Source organism: Letharia columbiana (genome assembly GCF_014066305.1).
Source record: "Letharia columbiana isolate WasteWater2 chromosome Unknown Sc0000014_s0, whole genome shotgun sequence".
Taxonomy (NCBI): domain Eukaryota; kingdom Fungi; phylum Ascomycota; class Lecanoromycetes; order Lecanorales; family Parmeliaceae; genus Letharia; species Letharia columbiana.
This window is the reverse complement of record NW_023501053.1, coordinates 248,382-265,141: the sequence shown is the minus strand read 5'-3', so window position 1 is coordinate 265,141 and position 16,760 is coordinate 248,382. Positions and strand designations below refer to the sequence as shown.

Below are 16,760 nucleotides of genomic sequence, written 5' to 3'. Positions count from 1 at the left end.
GAGCAAAAATGTACAGTACCCGCGCGCACGACTATCCCCTTTTCCCTCTCCTGGACCTCGTACTCGTTGGCGCAGCATCGCTTGAGGTCGACTTCTTCGGGGTATCATACTTCTCATTCTCCACTGGCCCGTCGACTTCAGATTCTCCGTTTGCACTCGCCGCGGACTTTGCGTCGTCGTCCTTGTTCTTGGGGTCGACCTGGCCTATAAGTGGGATCTCTAACGCAAGCCATTGCTGGAACGGTTTCGCAACAAAGAACCCGTTGACGTCAAACCATCGAGTAAATGGTGATGAAAGCTTTAGAGTTTTTGTTTCGCCTTTTGAATTCGAGTATTCGACCGTGATGTTGTAAATGGGAGTGTGCTTCGCAACGCTTGAGGCAATTGATAGCGGCTAAAAAAATCAGCGTTGCTACCAACCGCATACATAGCTGGTGCCTCATACCGACTTTCGTCCCACTTTTGGGTGATCAATCTGTCCCGCGAAGACTTTCCCCTTCTCCACGCCCCATATCCAGAACGTCAGAGCTCCGTTCAAGGTGAAGTAAACGAGGACAGCCCAGAACGTCCAGTATTTGGTCTTGTCCCATCCTAATTTGTAATCGGCGTAGAAAGTGATCGCAGCAATGACTACAGCCGAGTATCCCAGCGCCAATCGCACATCGGTGAGGAAGTGTGATTGCTTGAATTTCAGGGACGTGAGATAATTGGGGAGGGCATCGTCGGTGGTGTTCTTGAGATCTGTCCAGGTCAGTATGTTGCTGAAATGACAAGTCTCAAAGGTTCCTACCTGATATAGAATACACAGCTATCTTCGTCGCCGCCATTTTTCTTTTCCGTCGACGTATAGAAAAAAGCAGAGCAAAGCTCGGTAGTTGTGGAGCACAGTAAGTGAAGATGAGAGAAGCTTCCGAGGTTCATGTAACGTGGTTTCTTGGCGTTTTCTTAAGCGTTCCGTTCCTGCAGGGTCTTGAATAAGCGCCGCTGCCAGAGAGAACAGTGGATATGAATGCTCTACGGCGAAGTCATCATTATCAGACAAAAGCATCTGCTTGACAGGGGTCTTAGCCTTCGACGCGACAACATCCTGCCATCATGGCAGTTCCGATGGTACAGTCGATCCACAGAGATCCAGCGCTGTTGTGAGTCTTTCCGGAGGCATCCTATCATGGATGAGTTAACAGGAATCGTCTAGCTACTGGATACTCTTTCCAATTTCTATTGTCATGGTACGCCATAGTCTCTGAAAAGCTTCGTGATCATGTCACTAACACCATCCCTAGATCCTCACTGGTGTTCTCCGCCACTACGCAACAGTCCTGCTACAGACCACCCCGAAAAAGCAAGAACTTCCCGCCCTACGAGAGCAGCGGTCTCTGCTACGGGGAATCAATCTTCGCTCCAATTCCTCCGCCATTCCCTCAACGGCCTTCGCCTCTCGAAGGCAGTACCTTGTGTCTGCATACAAAGATGGAACGTTCCTCAAAGACCCGGAGAATCGGGGTAAACCTGCTGGCAACCCAATGACAGATCCAGCAGCCATGGAAGGTATGATGGGCATGATGAAGGGAAATATGGCGATGATGATACCGCAGACGCTGATCATGGGCTGGATAAATGCTTTCTTTGCTGGCTTTGTCATCAGTACGTATAATAGTGCCTTTAGTGGTTGCTTAAGCAGTGTTGACTGTATGCTGATATGGGGTTCGCCAATTAGTGAAGCTTCCGTTCCCCCTTACGATCCGGTTCAAATCAATGCTGCAGTCTGGTGTTGCGACTAGAGATCTGGACGTGCGATGGGTTTCGAGTCTGTCTTGGTACTTTCTTAACCTTTTCGGGCTGCAGTCCGTCTTTATATTCATCCTCGGCAATGACAATGGTGAACCCGTTCCCGCTCTCATTCTCGCAATTAGACGCTGACAATTCACAGCTGCGAACCAAATGGCACAGCAAATGTCCCAAATGAACCCAGGGGCTGGCGCTGGCATGTTTCAACCGGGCCAGGATGCAGATAAGATGTTTCAAAGTGAAGCAGAGAATTTGGAAGTTGTAGAACATGAATACATACTGAAGGGGGTTGAAGATAGATTGCTTGCATGACAATATTTACAATGTTAGAGCTTCACCTCCACCCAACATCCCCACCTGTGAATCTTTAGTGGTGTTTTAGCTTGCAATTGGCACTTATTGACTGGATGTAACCCACCTGGTCCATTCTATAAGCCAGAAGATGTTAATACGGGCAAGCATCGACTGCTGGAAAGTATCATATCATTTATGAATGGTGACGAGCAGGCTCCACTGCTGCACGCAACTTGTAGAATTGCATGCGGGCTCAACTTCTGCTTGTACCCAAGGCTTCAATGGAACGCAAATGCATCCTGAATGCCACTCTACTCGTACGTTCCAAAAGAGAGCTACAACGCTAAGATCTTAGCGTCTTGGCACCTGATCTTGAGGAGATGTGGATAGTTTGATTGGTGGGTTCTCCCGCCGCTACTAAGCGAGGTAGCTCACTTCTGGAATCCACGAGTATGTCTAATGTTAGACAGTAGTCTCGCGGGTGACAAAAAGATCGGAACGCCAAGCCCGCACTGACAACAGTACGACTAATTAGCGATATTCGCCCAAGAGTCCGCAAAAAGACCACTAGTCTCAAAGACGCGTTTTCGCGATTGACACCATAAATTCACTATTATTTCATCACATCATATCATACTATCAAGAAGAGAAACTCGTTTAGAAATTATTAATGAGTATAAAAACGATTATTTTCGTAGCGCTATAGCGGTTATAGAGTATTATAATCTTAAATTATAATAGATATAAAGACGACTCGAGGAAAGCTTCACATCGCAAACGAAAAGTTCCTTTCCGCACGATTTCCGCCGGGTCCGCACCATAAGCACATTAGCCATCAGCAGACTTGCCTATGCCAACCCTTTCCGCCGATTCAGCAACTATCCCAACCCTTTCCGCTAGTTCTACAGTTTAGCAACTCAAAAATTTCACAACTTCAAAAATTTGCGCAATGCACTCTAATACACCAAGTACTATCTATATACATATGACATCAATATATACACATCAACAACGCATTATGCCCATACTAGAGCACACCCACGCGACAATTCATAAATCGTCCAATCGTACTAAATTAGTTGGCGTGAACTGTCGCCGTAGAACCGCCGTCGCAACGTCGATTATAGAACTTTTCTTTTTCGTGCGTATGCACTAAACTGCAGAACTAACGGAAAAGGTTAAGATAGTTGCTGAACTGACGAATTAGGCGGATTCTAATCAGATTTGCTAAACCGGCAGAATTTGGGCGGATTCTAATCAGATTGCATCCGGCGGATTTGTGATTTCCGCGACAAACGCGCGATCAGCAATTTCAAATTAGGAACAGATCAGATGAAAGACAAAAACAATAACTACAAACTAAAAAGTACATATAACTATATTAATCGCAAATAATATAAATATTATTTAATAAATTATATTAAGCATAAGAATTCTAAAATCCTTAGATTATATATCCTAAATACCGAAAAGATTAGACAATAATAAAAACAACTAAATATTATAAATAAAAAAAAACCTAGTATAAAAGAATATATATAATATAAGATATACGAGCGTATAAAAATAAACATAAAAAAATATAAATATAAGATATTAAATATAAACGAGACAACTTCAATACTATAAAATCTTATTATATTATTACTTTAAATAAAAGAAGCTTCATAATCGTAGATTAGATAATCGTAATTAATTATATCAAATATATTACACCAAATAAAGAACCTATTATAATTTAAAAGATATTTATATTCTAATAAATAAATAAAAAAACACCAATACATATAATCGTTTTATCTATTAAATATTAAATAACCGACTAGTATATAACTAACACTATATTTTAATATATTTTCTTATTATCGTTAAGTAAGAGAATAAAGAGTCTTAATTCAAACGACTCGAATTCTATTATATTTACGAATTTATATATTTATCTAGCAATTAAAGATCGACTTATTTATACTTCTCTTATATTTTATATATATTATATAGTTATTAGATATAGAATACTTTAATTATTTAAATATTACTATATAAAGACTATAGATTAACTATATATCTTAAAAGTAGCGACTTTAATAAACTAACTTCTATAATATTTAATTAAATATAAATTTAAATCTTTATATCAATATTATATATTTAATCTTTAAAAGACTAATTTAACCATAACTCTAAAGTAATACTCGAAAAAATTAGAAACCAATACCCCGCGCTATAACCTAGATGAATCTATACTCTTATTCTTACTAAAACCCTCTATAAAGTCGAAGATATTATTAAATACGATTAATAATTAAAGTATTACTTCTACTAGACTTTTATTATTTTAAAAAATATAAAAATTATTAGTCTAATTTATAAAAGAACTATTACTAATAACTACTCGAGATAAATTACTAAGCGAGATATTAAGGTTATTTATAAAGAGGCCGTAGTTAAGCGAGTATATAAGATACTTTAAAGAAATTATTTAGAAGAGAGGATAGATATTAGTAGATAAATATAAAATCTCTAATTATAGAAAAGAAACAGCTATAGAAAAGACGGAGAAGGCCAAAGCGAGCTACTCGGGCTAAGGAAATTTAGTAAAAAAGACCGATAAGGCTATTAAGGCTTATATTCGAAAGCTAGATTATAGTCTATAAAAGCTAGTATATATATATTAAGACGTATTTATTAGAATTGAGTTATAGATCGAGATCTATATAGAATTAGGAAGGAATAATGGATTTTCGCGTCTTGAGACTAGTGCGTCTTGAGTTAAGGACTACTATGACGGACGAATAGTCGGACTACGATTAATTAACGAAGGTTGGACTAATATTTCCACATAATTTATTAACGAGAAAGTGGATAGTATATCACATAGATTACAAGCAGTCATAGACGGTAAAGGAGCAATGACAGGATACTAGAACAGAGATTTACATAGAAATTTGTATGTGTGTCTCCGCGCAGTAGTCTGGCTTGGCGTTCCATTCTTTTTGTCACCCGCGAGACAGTGTTCGCTGGTCTTCGCTAAGACTAGATCTATCTACTTTATCATCTTATCATTACTATCTCATATTCCTCATTTCGAAATGCTCCGTTTGACTTCTTCCGGGGAGTTCAAGGCGCATGCGTTCTTCAAATGACTGCAAGGCACCGCTGCTCGTAGGCCCGGCGGCAGGCATAGATGCATCCGAATTCCCAGATCCAGTGCTTGGTAGAACAGCTTGGGGGCTGACAAGGCCAGTGCGCGGATCTATCCTATCAGGCAGCCCAGCCACCTCGGGAATATCTGCCATCCCCTGCTCCATCAAATCTCTCTCTTCGTCTCCTTCCTCTGTCCTCTTTCCCCTGGAGAAGAAGCGGTTGCGGTGAATGAGCGAGTTGCCCCTCCTCATCTTAGACTGAGAATCCGCGGAGGTGCGACGGCCCAAACCGAAAGGCGATCGACTATTGCCGGTGCGAGACTCTGCTCGTCGGAAAGTGGCTTCATCTTCTCGGCGATTAGCCTCGTCCTCCTCGACGATTCGGGTCTCGCGAGAACGGGAGGTTGAGTCTGTCCCGATATCGGGGACGCGAGCCTGGCTGCGATTGTCGTCTAAATCACCCATAATATCTGCAGAGCTGACATCTTTCATACCGAGAGAAAAGTCCACACGTTTGGACATAGCTGAAATAGATTCACCTCGGGGTCTCGACGTGCGGGAGCCATTTCTAAGAATTGAGCGGTTACGATCGATACCGGGACTGTCGGCCGCATTTGGAACAAAAGCTGGATCGCGAGCGAGTGATCCAGAGCGCGGGCCTGGATCGGACTTGTGTTCGTTGTTTGTACCATTCGAAACTTCTGCGATTCTGCCAGCAGTCTGGTGGTAATAGAATGGTGTATCCTCATTGGTCCCGGGTATACGTCTACGTGGTCCTTCAATGCCGATCTCTTGCATTGATACCATCATAGCGCAGATGAACTTGTTGCGACGCTGGAGGCGAAGTAGTTCGTTTTGCCAATTCGATTTATAAAAGAATACGACGTTGAGATTGACAGAATACGCCTCGACGATGTCACGGATCTCTGTCAAGATATTCGGTTGATACTCTCGCTTCTCTGCTTTCACGTACTCGAGCAAACGAGAGCGGAGCTCATCGATTTGATCTAGAGTAGTGCCGAATTTGACAGTCAACGGGACTGCTTCCGCAAGGCCTCCGGATCGACGCATGTTGAGGATGAAAAGCGTGTTCAAATAGCTGTTGGGAGCTTGAACGATGTGACCCTCCATCTTCTTGAACTCGGTGAAGAGAAGAGAAATCTCCTTGACCAGATAATCGTCGCCTTTCAGTGCCGCACCCGTATTTCCATATATTGTTATTCGATCGCCGACATCGAAGGGATGTTTGACGAGAACGAAGATGCAGGACTGTAGGAACTCCTGGGCCGTAGCGGAGAAAAGCCACGACAATGCCAGGACAGCAGATCCAGCACTGGTCAAAACGCCAGCAGCCGATGTGGAAATCAACGATAGGAAGACTAAAATGGTGATGATCAGGACAAAGAATAGCAAGATCGCATCAAGCTTTGCCACGACCGAGTCCAGATCTTTCAAGGATGCTGTGATCGATTTACGCTCCTTTCCAATGTCAACGCAAACCGCCTCAAGTTCAGTCATAGAGATATCTCCGTTCATGTCTTTATCAAACATGGCAAAAGCGCTGTCTGCTTCCTCATCATTGTCAAAGGCATGCTTCAAGTCTTCCGAAGAGATAGTATCAGCGTCCTCTTTGACAAAAGTCCGGTACAACCGTCGCGCAAGCACCTGGGACTGCGAAGGGGAAGACAGCAAGGTAAGCACGAGTTGCCGAGGGTGGGTGCTCTTTGTGACGGCCTTGCCGGTGAAGTCACCAGCGACATTGCCAGCTACATCACCAACCTTTCCGAAAACGTTCTGGGTTTTTTTCTGTGCATCGTTCAGATACTGCATTGGAGTTCGCGCTCCAGAACCTGACGGAGTCCGCTCCTCGAAATCCGAGTCCTCCATTGCAATTTTCTCCTTCGAATACTGATACAGCTTTGTTAGACTGCCGATCTGAAACTTGTTTATCTCGATGCGGTCGGCATAGGTTCGGAGATGAAAGCTGATTGCAATGAGCTGAATGATGATCTTCTCCCCAAAGTTCAGGGTGACCCCAGTGAAGATGGAGACGATGACTTTGTTCATTGCCACTTCCCAGGATTTAACCTTGGTATCTCGATTAAGGTGATGGTGTATCATGATAGGAAGGAAGGATATCAATACAGCGAGCATCCAGAAAAAGAGCGTGGCCGGAATCTCGAGTTGCTTGCACATGTCCCTCCATTTCTTGCTGTTGTTGGTAAATACGCTAGAGACGAGGCCTGCGGGCCATGGCAAAGACTTGGCCACAATTCGTGCTCCCCAGAGGGTGAGCCAGACTATCTCGAGCCAAACGCAGAACCAAAGCAAGAGGACTCCGCCCACTGTGGCTCTTTTGAATATCAGACCGCCGATGAGCAAGGGAATGAGGATGATCAACACCAAAGGTACGATATACATGAAATATCGGATCAGCCAATTGGAATCGTGAATCCTCTTGAATGCCCTGGCAAAATTCCCATTGGGGTGCTCTGGTGGTTTGAAGGTGGACGCCTTCTCATGTATGGGATTTGTATTGACGTCGAATTGGTCGACAGGTTCCGGCCTGGACCTTGACCGATGTATTGATATCGATCTGGTCAGGGCACTGGGTGCTTGCTGGCTTTGGGACCTTGACACCTTCCTCTCTGCTTGTAACATTGCCAGGTCATCCTCCAGCCGCTGCTCTTCTTCTCGTGACTGGGATTGTGAGGTTTTCCCCCCAAGAAAATTTTGAGCCTGGGTGTCATCGGTCGTAGACCTCTCTGGGCGATCATACTCGTTGGACAGCGTGCCCTCGTCATCTGAATCACTCGAGCGGCCATTGTTGTGGGCGGGATAATGAGGAGGTACAAAATGAGGTTGTCGTATTTCATCGACAGGCGTAGACATTATGGTTCTCAGCCGGTACTTGACGTGTAAGTTTGGTCAAATTTGATCGAAGGTGATTGTAGGGGATAGTTGGAGGTGGATGGAGAAGGATCCTGGAATTATCGGAGGAGCGGAACGCTGTGCTGCATTGGAGTGAAAATTGAGGGAACAAAGCGAGTGTTGGGGAAAAAGGGGGTGTGATGGAGAGTAGCTCACAGCACAAAGCCGACGGCACAAGGAAATACTGAAGAAATATGAATTTGAAAGAGAAAACATAAAGGTCTTGTTTTCATTTTAATCTCTTCGGTTGATATACGGTAGACAAAAATGCAGTAGCGTGGAATAGAAGAGGGTCCGTTGCTATTTAAAGGCTACCAGTAAAAGCAATCAATAATAGGGTTTCAATTTTTCACACCCTTATAGTCCACAGCAAACCAGATCCAACAGCACAATACAACTCACAAAAGAACCTCCGACATAAAAACCTTCAAGAAACAACAGGCTTTAGTATGTCTAGACGGCACTAGCCCTATGGTCAATAATCCTCAAAGTATAAGCGATCTACTATTAGTAGAACCTATTTTAGCGCGGTTAGACTTTTAAAACTGTTGATTACCGAGCACCGCTAGACCTATTGAATAAAATTACATAAATAAGGTAGGAATTGGTACAAAAAGTTGCGAAACCCCTATAATGATTGATCCGAAGCGGTTTCAGAGTCTAACTCTGATAAAAAAATCAGGTACGAGCCGTCGCCACTATCCTTGCAGCACATCATATCACCGCAAGCCTTTCATCATTCTCTAAGAGGACGATAATATTCTGTCCTCTCAAATCTGCTCTGTGTCTTAGGTATCTGTGATTCATTCTTATTCTCTTTCTACCTTTCTCTCTCTTTATCTGAGAACATCTCACTCAGTCTTTGTGAAGCTTTCTCGTAGATCTGGTGCCAAGTTGTTAGGCCTTCGACTAGGAGCTATTCATAAAAGCGCCACAGCCGAGGGTGGGTTGTTGACATTTCATGATTTCAAGCTCCATAAAGTACTTTGCTTCTCTTCTGGCTGATGAAGTTAGTGAATGCCCAGGAAATTTCGCCCTGTAATGCAATACCCTGACTCAGGGTCCCTGAGTCCATACCAGCACTTTTGAAAGATACCTTATCAGCCAGCGCTACCAAAAACAAACCTCCCACACCCCTGACACTGGACTAGAATTACTCCCTGGCCAACAGTCTCCGAAGAAAAGATTGGACGACGGAGTATGCATTGCCTAGCTAGACACAGCGTTTCACTTTCCAGACCAACCTGCCGACGTCAATTTTTATCGCTGAGACAGCGTCCTGATAAGCGCCATGCTAAATAACACTTCATTAGGTCAACCTTGGTCTTTTCAATTTAACGCCATTTCCCATATCATCTTCCTCTTCACTGATCACATCTTCGTCCTCTTCTGCTCCTTCTCCTTCGCCTTCTCCTTCTTCATCTATATCCAGGTCCCTGCCCCGCTTCAGGCCCTTCATCTTCCGAGTCTGCAGCTCATTCAAGTCTTGTCTGCCAAGATGTATCTGCCCAATTTTATCACCCACAACGTCGGTCTCAACATTCTTCTTTGGCTTGGCCTGCACATGGTAAAGTCAGTAGATTGTCACGTAGATTGAAGAACCCGAACAGCATACCTCGGATCCCTTCCCTGTCTTCATTGCCTCTTTCAATACTCCTTCATTGGCCTCCCTCGTCCTTCCCACTCGAAAATCGATCCTCGGCCCTATCTCCTCAACCTCTACCCTCGGAACTTTCTGCCCGCTCCTCTTTGTAACGATCCTCCAACATCTCATCTGTATCTTCGCTGGCTGACCATCTTCACCGTCCTCGCCCACGAAGAAGCTGATTAGTAGTTGCAAGCCCTCTACATCAATTGTTTGTGTCTCCGCACCCCGAAAGAAGTCCACAAACATACTCTTCGCCAACGTGTACTGATTCGATACCGGGCTTTCGAATTGTGCCCCCGAAAAACTCAGCAGCGGCTTCACCCCAACTTTGCACTTCTCCCCCTTGAACTGCTGCAAGGTCCTCGCCGTCTCCTGCACCACATACAATTCCAGCATGTCAAGCATCTGCCCACCAAAACATCGGACCCAAGTCATAGAGTGCGGTCTTTTCTTGCTGTGACTTCCAAAGACCATGAGTGAGGCGTCATTCTTTTGCGAGAAGAATTCAAGACTCGAGGCATCCTCGAACGGATGGATCGGATTCTTCTTGGTGAACCGGATCGCATAAGGTCGTTTCAGGGAGTGAATATCCGTGAGAAGATCGTTGACTAATGACGAAGAGCTTGTTCCTTTAAGGAAAAGGGTAGTTTTGGCATTTTCTTGCATGAGAGGCTCCTGTTTTGCGAGGGCTCGTTTTGAACGCGCATTCTTGGGCTTGCTAGGTTTTTGTTAGCCTAGAAGGACAGTCGGGTGTGTCACGAAAGGCAGAGGGTTTCCGCAATAATCTTACATTTGTCGTAACATCGTAGCTAGTTGCTAGAGAAAAAGATGAATGTCTAGTGTAGGTTTTGTCGTTGGCCCGAACGGAAATTTAGAGTATCCGGCTATTAGCGGTGCAGAAAACGTTGGAATACTTGGCACTGAGATTCTCACACACACCCCACCAAAAGTAGTACTGAGTAGATGAATCTTCTCCCATATCGCATTCTACCACCTTCCTCATCATATTTGAAGCTCCTGTATATCTCCTTAGCCAATTGTCTTCCAGGGCCGCACGTTCACGGGCGGCTTTGAAAGGGCCTTCAGGTCTGGGAGCGGGGGTAGGCTGCGCTTGGCTGACTGTTGCTGGGGCCCGGCTGGCTATCCTCAGCAATCGCTTGGGCACGGGAGGACGCCTTCTTAGGCCTCTTGGACTGTCTGGCCGGAGGGGGTCGGTAGGGGGGGCCCTGACTGCGTCGATTGGGAGGCATTTCGAAACACTAAGGCAAAACACCAAGGATCGGCTAAGCGAGATATACAGGAGCTTCAAATATGATGAGGAAGGTGGTAGAATGCGATATGGGAGAAGATTCATCTACTCAGCACTACTTTTGGTGGGGTGTGTGTGAGAATCTCAGTGCCAAGTATTCCAACGTTTTCTGCACACGCTAATATCTCCGTTTAATAATAGGACTGCATGCATTTTACATGCTGCATCGATCTTTTATCCACATATGGTAACGTTGCTGGATCATATCTTGGGGCAAGCTGATCATTGGACCAACGTTCATTTTGTAAATCGGAAGCATTGTGTGCTCTTACTATGCTGCTCTGCAGCTCAGAACGTTGATACTGTCTACTTTAACCCTCTCGCCTAATTTACGATTGGCGCTGATATACAGATCCCAATCAATATTCAAGATCATGGACACTCTTTACCGAAATGCCTCTAGCCGAAGTCGACAGACTAGTATAGCCGATCTTTGTACTCCCATGCTTCAGATATTATAGTAATCTCGTTCCTGACCCGGATGCCCGTATTCGATCCATTGATTTCTTCCAGGCTGATCTCCTCTCCGCCAGTCGTCCCTCCATTCTTCCCACCCTGAACATTTACGTCACGTCCCCATCGGTCTTTGTCAACGGTAGAGCTTGGATCCTCTAATCGCGTGAAGCCTCCGGCTGGATTTGTCTCTTCTTGGTTCCCACGCACAGGCCAGATCATCCTTGACGATGCACTGCTAGTCGTTGCTTGAGCCTTCTTGGAGCTCTTCGACATCATGGTCGGCGCGCGGTGGGTGCCTCTCCATATCATGGCAGCCAAAGGACGCAGGGAAGGTATGCAAGCAGCGATAACCCTGTGATCAGTTAGCAGGCTGACGCTGTCGTTTTCCCAATTGCACGTTTTACCCCATCGCGGGTTCAGCCGCTGACCAGATTGCGGCGTCCACATAGTTCCCTGATGTGACGACTAATTAGTTTGATTGGAAATGTACGGCGTAATCGAGACTCACATGTGACATCATAAGCCTCCAAGCGGGACAAGACAGTGAGGCGGATGATGCTGATGATGCAAACGCTGATAACGATGTTATTGAAGGCTATCTCATCATCTGGCTCGCGAATACTCACAATCCACCGCAGGCGAATATACCAGTCTATTCAGTTACACATCTTAGTCCTCGTATCGTACTTCCTTGTAGGTGATGCTTACTAGGATACCCTTTTGCCGATGAGTTGTTCGGAGACGCCATAGTAGGGGCAGAGGCTTTTAGAAATTATATCAGTCTCTGCATCCTCCGCGCTCGTCCTGGACACTCACCAGCGCTATAATGAAGCCGTCCAGAACAGCATTGATAGATCCGGGAACCACTAAAATATCATCGCCGGATACGCAATGCGAGCTGATAGACTTGTCCCAAAATCCATGGATTGGTTGACTTCATGACCAGTCAGAGGAATTAGTCTTATTGGAACCAAGGAAGGACTCACCACTGAAAGGTGGCAGAGCACAGAGTTGCTATGGCGTAAGATCCCACCACGCCATATCCAATATATAGCCAAATTCGAATTTCAGTCACTGGAAATATACGTCGATAAAAAGTCAGACTAGATGTCGAGTCTCCGTCAGCCTTGCATAACCCAGTGGTGTGGGCGAGGTGGGAAAAGCCCACATGCAGAGTTTGATAGATACAACCGCAGCGTAGTAAAGTATGATGTAAATATAGAGGATCTTCAGGAATTGGCTCGTATTATGTTTTGGGTCCGGCAGTGCCCACAGGTGTTTCCCAAAGCCATTGTATCGCGCCGCTGTCGTCAGCGTCAGCCACTTTCAACGACATTGTATTCCTGTATGAACAATTTCAAGCTCTGTAGCCAGAGAACACATACAGATCATCATGGCCGTTGACGGGCCGTAACTGAGCGCCAAGGACACGACCACCAAGAAATCATCCCACCAGAAGCCAGCTCGTGCAATGACTCTCGAGACAAATCGCACAATGACGAACAAAGTGGGCAATATTATCAGAGCTATGCCAGAGGATGTCACTCTTGAACCTTTGTCGGCGTGCAGGTCAATCCCAGGTGGGGGAGTCAAAGACATGGTTTTGAGTGCAGGGTGGTTGGTCACTCAAGGACCCGCAGGGCTTACTATGACCTTTCTCTGGTCACGCAGAGATGAGCGAGATGAGCGAGAACCCATGGCCTGTAAGATGAACTGCTGAATGCATGCCTGGATGAACGCAGAAGAAGGAAGGAGAAGCATTGGGGCAGGAAATGGAAAAGATGGTAACCCCGAGTCGTGGCTGAAAGACTAACAATAGCTGAGATTCACATGGAGAAGAAGTCGTCAAAAGTAAGCTTGCTGTGCCTCTGGGAGAAAGTCTGACAAGACATGCCGGGAATAGGCGGGAAAATGATAGGTAGGAGTGTCCTGGTTTGATGCTTTCTAGTGACGATAGCGGATAGCACTAAGTAATAGGATGAGAATCGTGATAATGAGACCGAGTACTGACTAATGTAAGATCTTAGTTCACTAGAATCTGAGAACGGGAGAGCGAAACGTGGTGCGGGGCAGATGCAACAATTATGCAAGGAACGCCGCAAAGTCGATGAGAAGCTGAAGTAGAAGCCTGGCATCCTGGGAAAGGCTAGAAGTAGTCTGCACTCAACTCTCGGGAAGGTTTCTTGTTGACCGCTTTCAGGGGCATAGTAGACTGCGTAGTAACGTAGAGTAAGCCCACATTTCAGGCGGTAGATCACTACAGTAAGAGATATGTGTAAGCACTGTTAATCACTAGGCCATAGGCTTATAAAAATGCGAGGGTACCGTGCTGCATGCACGAATATACCCTATTAAGCCCTGAAAGCTTAGGTACTGTCAGGGTCAGGCCTGACAATGATAAAATACGAGTAGATTAGATTAAGAGATATGCCGCATGTGAGATCTGTTTAACTGCCCGAGGACGATGCAACTCACTTATAAATAGGTAGCTGCTACGCGTACAGCCCCTGTCTACTAGGCGTACATACCCTTCACGCCTAAATTATGTCTCCGGGATTTAGCCGTTAGCCCCCGGTAGGGCTAGTCTGTTTAAATTCCAGCGCACCGCAAGAGCGAAGGAGCGAGTGTGTACAGGAGGGGCCCCCCGAAGGGAGGGAGGATCCTGTTCACTCGTGACCGCTCTGTAGGTAGCAAGACCACCAGCTTTGGAGCTCTTAAGACTGCGTGTACCTAATATAAAGGGGGGGCTGTACGCCTAGTAGACAGGGGCTGTACGCAGAACAAAGTCCGCAATGCGCTAAATCTCTTGCATGCTTGGCATTTACAAACACCTTTCTATAGCTTATTTTCTAGTGAGATGCTCAATAGCACTCCGTATGTATGCACGTATGTATAGTATTGACGTCGCTGTTAAGTAAAAAGCAGGATATAGGATATTCAAAATATTCAGAATATTTGCCAAGCATGCCAAGAGATTTAGCGCATGTGCAGGACTTTGTCCTCCGTACGCGTAGCAGCGACCTATAAATATCGTTGTCTACAACGTCTCCTCTATCGAATACGGATTTCGCGGCCTTTGGCGAATAGCACGATTATTGATGTTATTGACATTAGATTTGCCCGCGCACCTTATAGAACCAAATTACCAACTTTACAACTACAATTCGAATTGTAAAGATTTCTAAACATCAATAATCAGACAACCAATCGCTGTTATTTCAACGCTGCTTAGCTACAAGAAATTGACAAGAAAACTAGTTAGTCTATAGAGCGAGGCCGATTACGCTGCTTTCATTACGAGCGTACCCTAGGTATATCCTTCTTATGAAAATAGAGTAGGCAGACTAACGGCCTGTATACCTGTTCTACCTCAATATTGATATCGTCTAATAATGTGAACGGAGACTGATATCAAACTCTTTGAGACAGGATTGTCTTCAATGCTTGTTCCTTGCTGTCCATCCTTACCTCTCTGTTTTGGACGAGTCGCTGCGCAGATTTAGCCTGGATCCAACAACTACATTCAAGTTTCTGCTCACTAGTAAATTCCGAAGCAGCATCACGATTGTGACTTTTCCGATTGCCGGGACATAGATGGAGGCTTTGTCTTTGACATCGCCTTCAAAATTCTTATTGTCGCGGTCAGTCACTTGGTGCGTCAGCCGTGGGAGAAATCCTCGAACCTTTTCAGTCGAGAAATTGATGCACACAGCTCCCTCTCTGAGTAGTTTGGTTGGAAGCTTGAAGGAATCTCCGGGTACGCCGCAGATGACTACATCGCTGAGAGGCACGCAAGTCTCTAACCCCCATCCTTCCTTTTCCACCACTTCGTGCCTGCTTTTCCTGATTCCTTCACCTCGTGTGAATTGTTGTACCCCTGTGACATCCACGCTGTACACACAAGCTCCATCGTTGGCCAGCAAGGCAGCCAATGGTCGCCCAACGGTCTCACTCCTGTTGACGACAGTAATTGATCTACCAAATAGCCTATTCCCGTATGGTAGGATGCTGTTGTAGACCCTCAGAAAGTCCAGAATTTTTAGCACGGCGAGTGGCGTGCATGGCAACAAACTCTTCTGACTCATGTTCTTATCAAGAAAACGCTCGTTGTGGTACAGCTTAAAAATATAGCGATGGCTGAGGCCCTCGACGTCTTTGCTAACGTCTGTGACTTGCTGGAGGTACTGGTCTTGACGATTGCCAAAGATGGGATAGTACACAATGATGCCATCTACGCCATCATCTTCGTTTGCTGCTAGAACATTGGCTTCGAGGTCTTCTCGATCAACTTCTCGAACTTCAAATTTGAAGCCGCTGAATCATCAAGGTCAGAATATTATCTAGAAAAAACAGCACACCAGCCGAACTTATAAGCAAAGGTGATACAAACATGTATTCTCACTTTTCTCGACAGGTGCGGTCAGTCCAATCGGCGTATTTGCGAGCAGCTGGATCTGTGTTTGCAAGAAATCCCACGAGTAATGGACTCTTTCCCAGTTTCGAAAGCCCTTCTGACACCTCGGTCAATAGATCTTTCGCTACTGCGCCGGCCAATACCACCTGACAAGACATAGGGTCAGCTTTCTTGTCTGCAGCCGCCATGAAGAACAACGAACATATGATTACTGAAGATCAACAGAGCAGAGCCGAAGTATTCGATGAAACAGATTTGCGGGTACTCGTAGGGCTGCATGTCGATCTCTTAAGCGAGCATTTAGCGATTTCGAAATGATAAGATTGCTGGAAAAAAAGCCACCCCGGCTTCTACCAAAAATACATAAAAATTCAGGAGAAACCATGTTTTCTTATCTAGATTCATGAATTTTATTATTAATTAATCTTGTTTATATTAAAGTTATACTGATTTATTAATTCTATTACTTTTTTTCTGATTAATTTTAAGAGAATCTTTTGATAACCTTGATTTTGTATAGAAGAGTAAAAATAAAAATTAATTTAAAAAACTTGACAAAAAACTAATAGAACTTGTTAAATAAACTAGATTTTATATAGAAAAGACTCTTAATAATTAATATTCATAAATTTAGATAAGAAAAACATGATTTTTTTTTTTTGGATTTATGGTGGCAAAGCCGGAGGGGGCGCGATTTTTTGCCAAGCAATATTATCCATTTCGAAATCGCTAAATGACGTTTGAACTCTCTCCACGTTAGGTCTCAGATCACTCAAT

General features: G+C 44.7%; 6 protein-coding genes across 6 annotated transcripts; 1 reads left to right on the top strand and 5 right to left on the bottom strand.

Annotated features, from left to right (window-relative positions):
• Window positions 1–31: 31 nt before the first annotated feature.
• Window positions 32–827, bottom strand: HO173_005316 (uncharacterized protein; the record flags this gene model as incomplete). Its single annotated transcript, XM_037307234.1, has 3 exons — window positions 32–394; window positions 446–741; window positions 791–827. The coding sequence occupies 3 exons, from the start codon at window positions 825–827 to the stop codon at window positions 32–34; spliced, it is 696 nt and encodes a 231-aa protein (XP_037165874.1).
• Window positions 828–1,095: 268 nt separating this feature from the next.
• On the top strand, window positions 1,096–2,100 carry HO173_005315 (uncharacterized protein; the record flags this gene model as incomplete). Its single annotated transcript, XM_037307233.1, has 5 exons — window positions 1,096–1,142; window positions 1,196–1,229; window positions 1,284–1,644; window positions 1,718–1,879; window positions 1,931–2,100. The coding sequence occupies 5 exons, from the start codon at window positions 1,096–1,098 to the stop codon at window positions 2,098–2,100; spliced, it is 774 nt and encodes a 257-aa protein (XP_037165873.1).
• Window positions 2,101–5,147: 3,047 nt separating this feature from the next.
• HO173_005314 (uncharacterized protein) lies at window positions 5,148–8,117 on the bottom strand (the record flags this gene model as incomplete). Its single annotated transcript, XM_037307232.1, has 1 exon — window positions 5,148–8,117. The coding sequence occupies one exon, from the start codon at window positions 8,115–8,117 to the stop codon at window positions 5,148–5,150; it is 2,970 nt and encodes a 989-aa protein (XP_037165872.1).
• Window positions 8,118–9,465: 1,348 nt separating this feature from the next.
• On the bottom strand, window positions 9,466–10,608 carry HO173_005313 (uncharacterized protein; the record flags this gene model as incomplete). The annotated part of the gene is made up of 3 exons (XM_037307231.1): window positions 9,466–9,714; window positions 9,772–10,522; window positions 10,595–10,608. The coding sequence occupies 3 exons, from the start codon at window positions 10,606–10,608 to the stop codon at window positions 9,466–9,468; spliced, it is 1,014 nt and encodes a 337-aa protein (XP_037165871.1).
• A 922-nt stretch (window positions 10,609–11,530) lies between these two features.
• Window positions 11,531–13,168, bottom strand: HO173_005312 (uncharacterized protein; the record flags this gene model as incomplete). Its single annotated transcript, XM_037307230.1, has 9 exons — window positions 11,531–11,921; window positions 11,974–12,022; window positions 12,078–12,142; window positions 12,196–12,221; window positions 12,278–12,331; window positions 12,386–12,503; window positions 12,556–12,672; window positions 12,738–12,873; window positions 12,955–13,168. The coding sequence occupies 9 exons, from the start codon at window positions 13,166–13,168 to the stop codon at window positions 11,531–11,533; spliced, it is 1,170 nt and encodes a 389-aa protein (XP_037165870.1).
• Window positions 13,169–14,980: 1,812 nt separating this feature from the next.
• On the bottom strand, window positions 14,981–16,171 carry HO173_005311 (uncharacterized protein; the record flags this gene model as incomplete). The annotated part of the gene is made up of 4 exons (XM_037307229.1): window positions 14,981–15,058; window positions 15,109–15,198; window positions 15,253–15,883; window positions 15,972–16,171. 4 exons carry the CDS (start codon window positions 16,169–16,171, stop codon window positions 14,981–14,983), a joined length of 999 nt encoding a protein of 332 aa, XP_037165869.1.
• Between the last annotated feature and the right edge of the window lie 589 nt (window positions 16,172–16,760).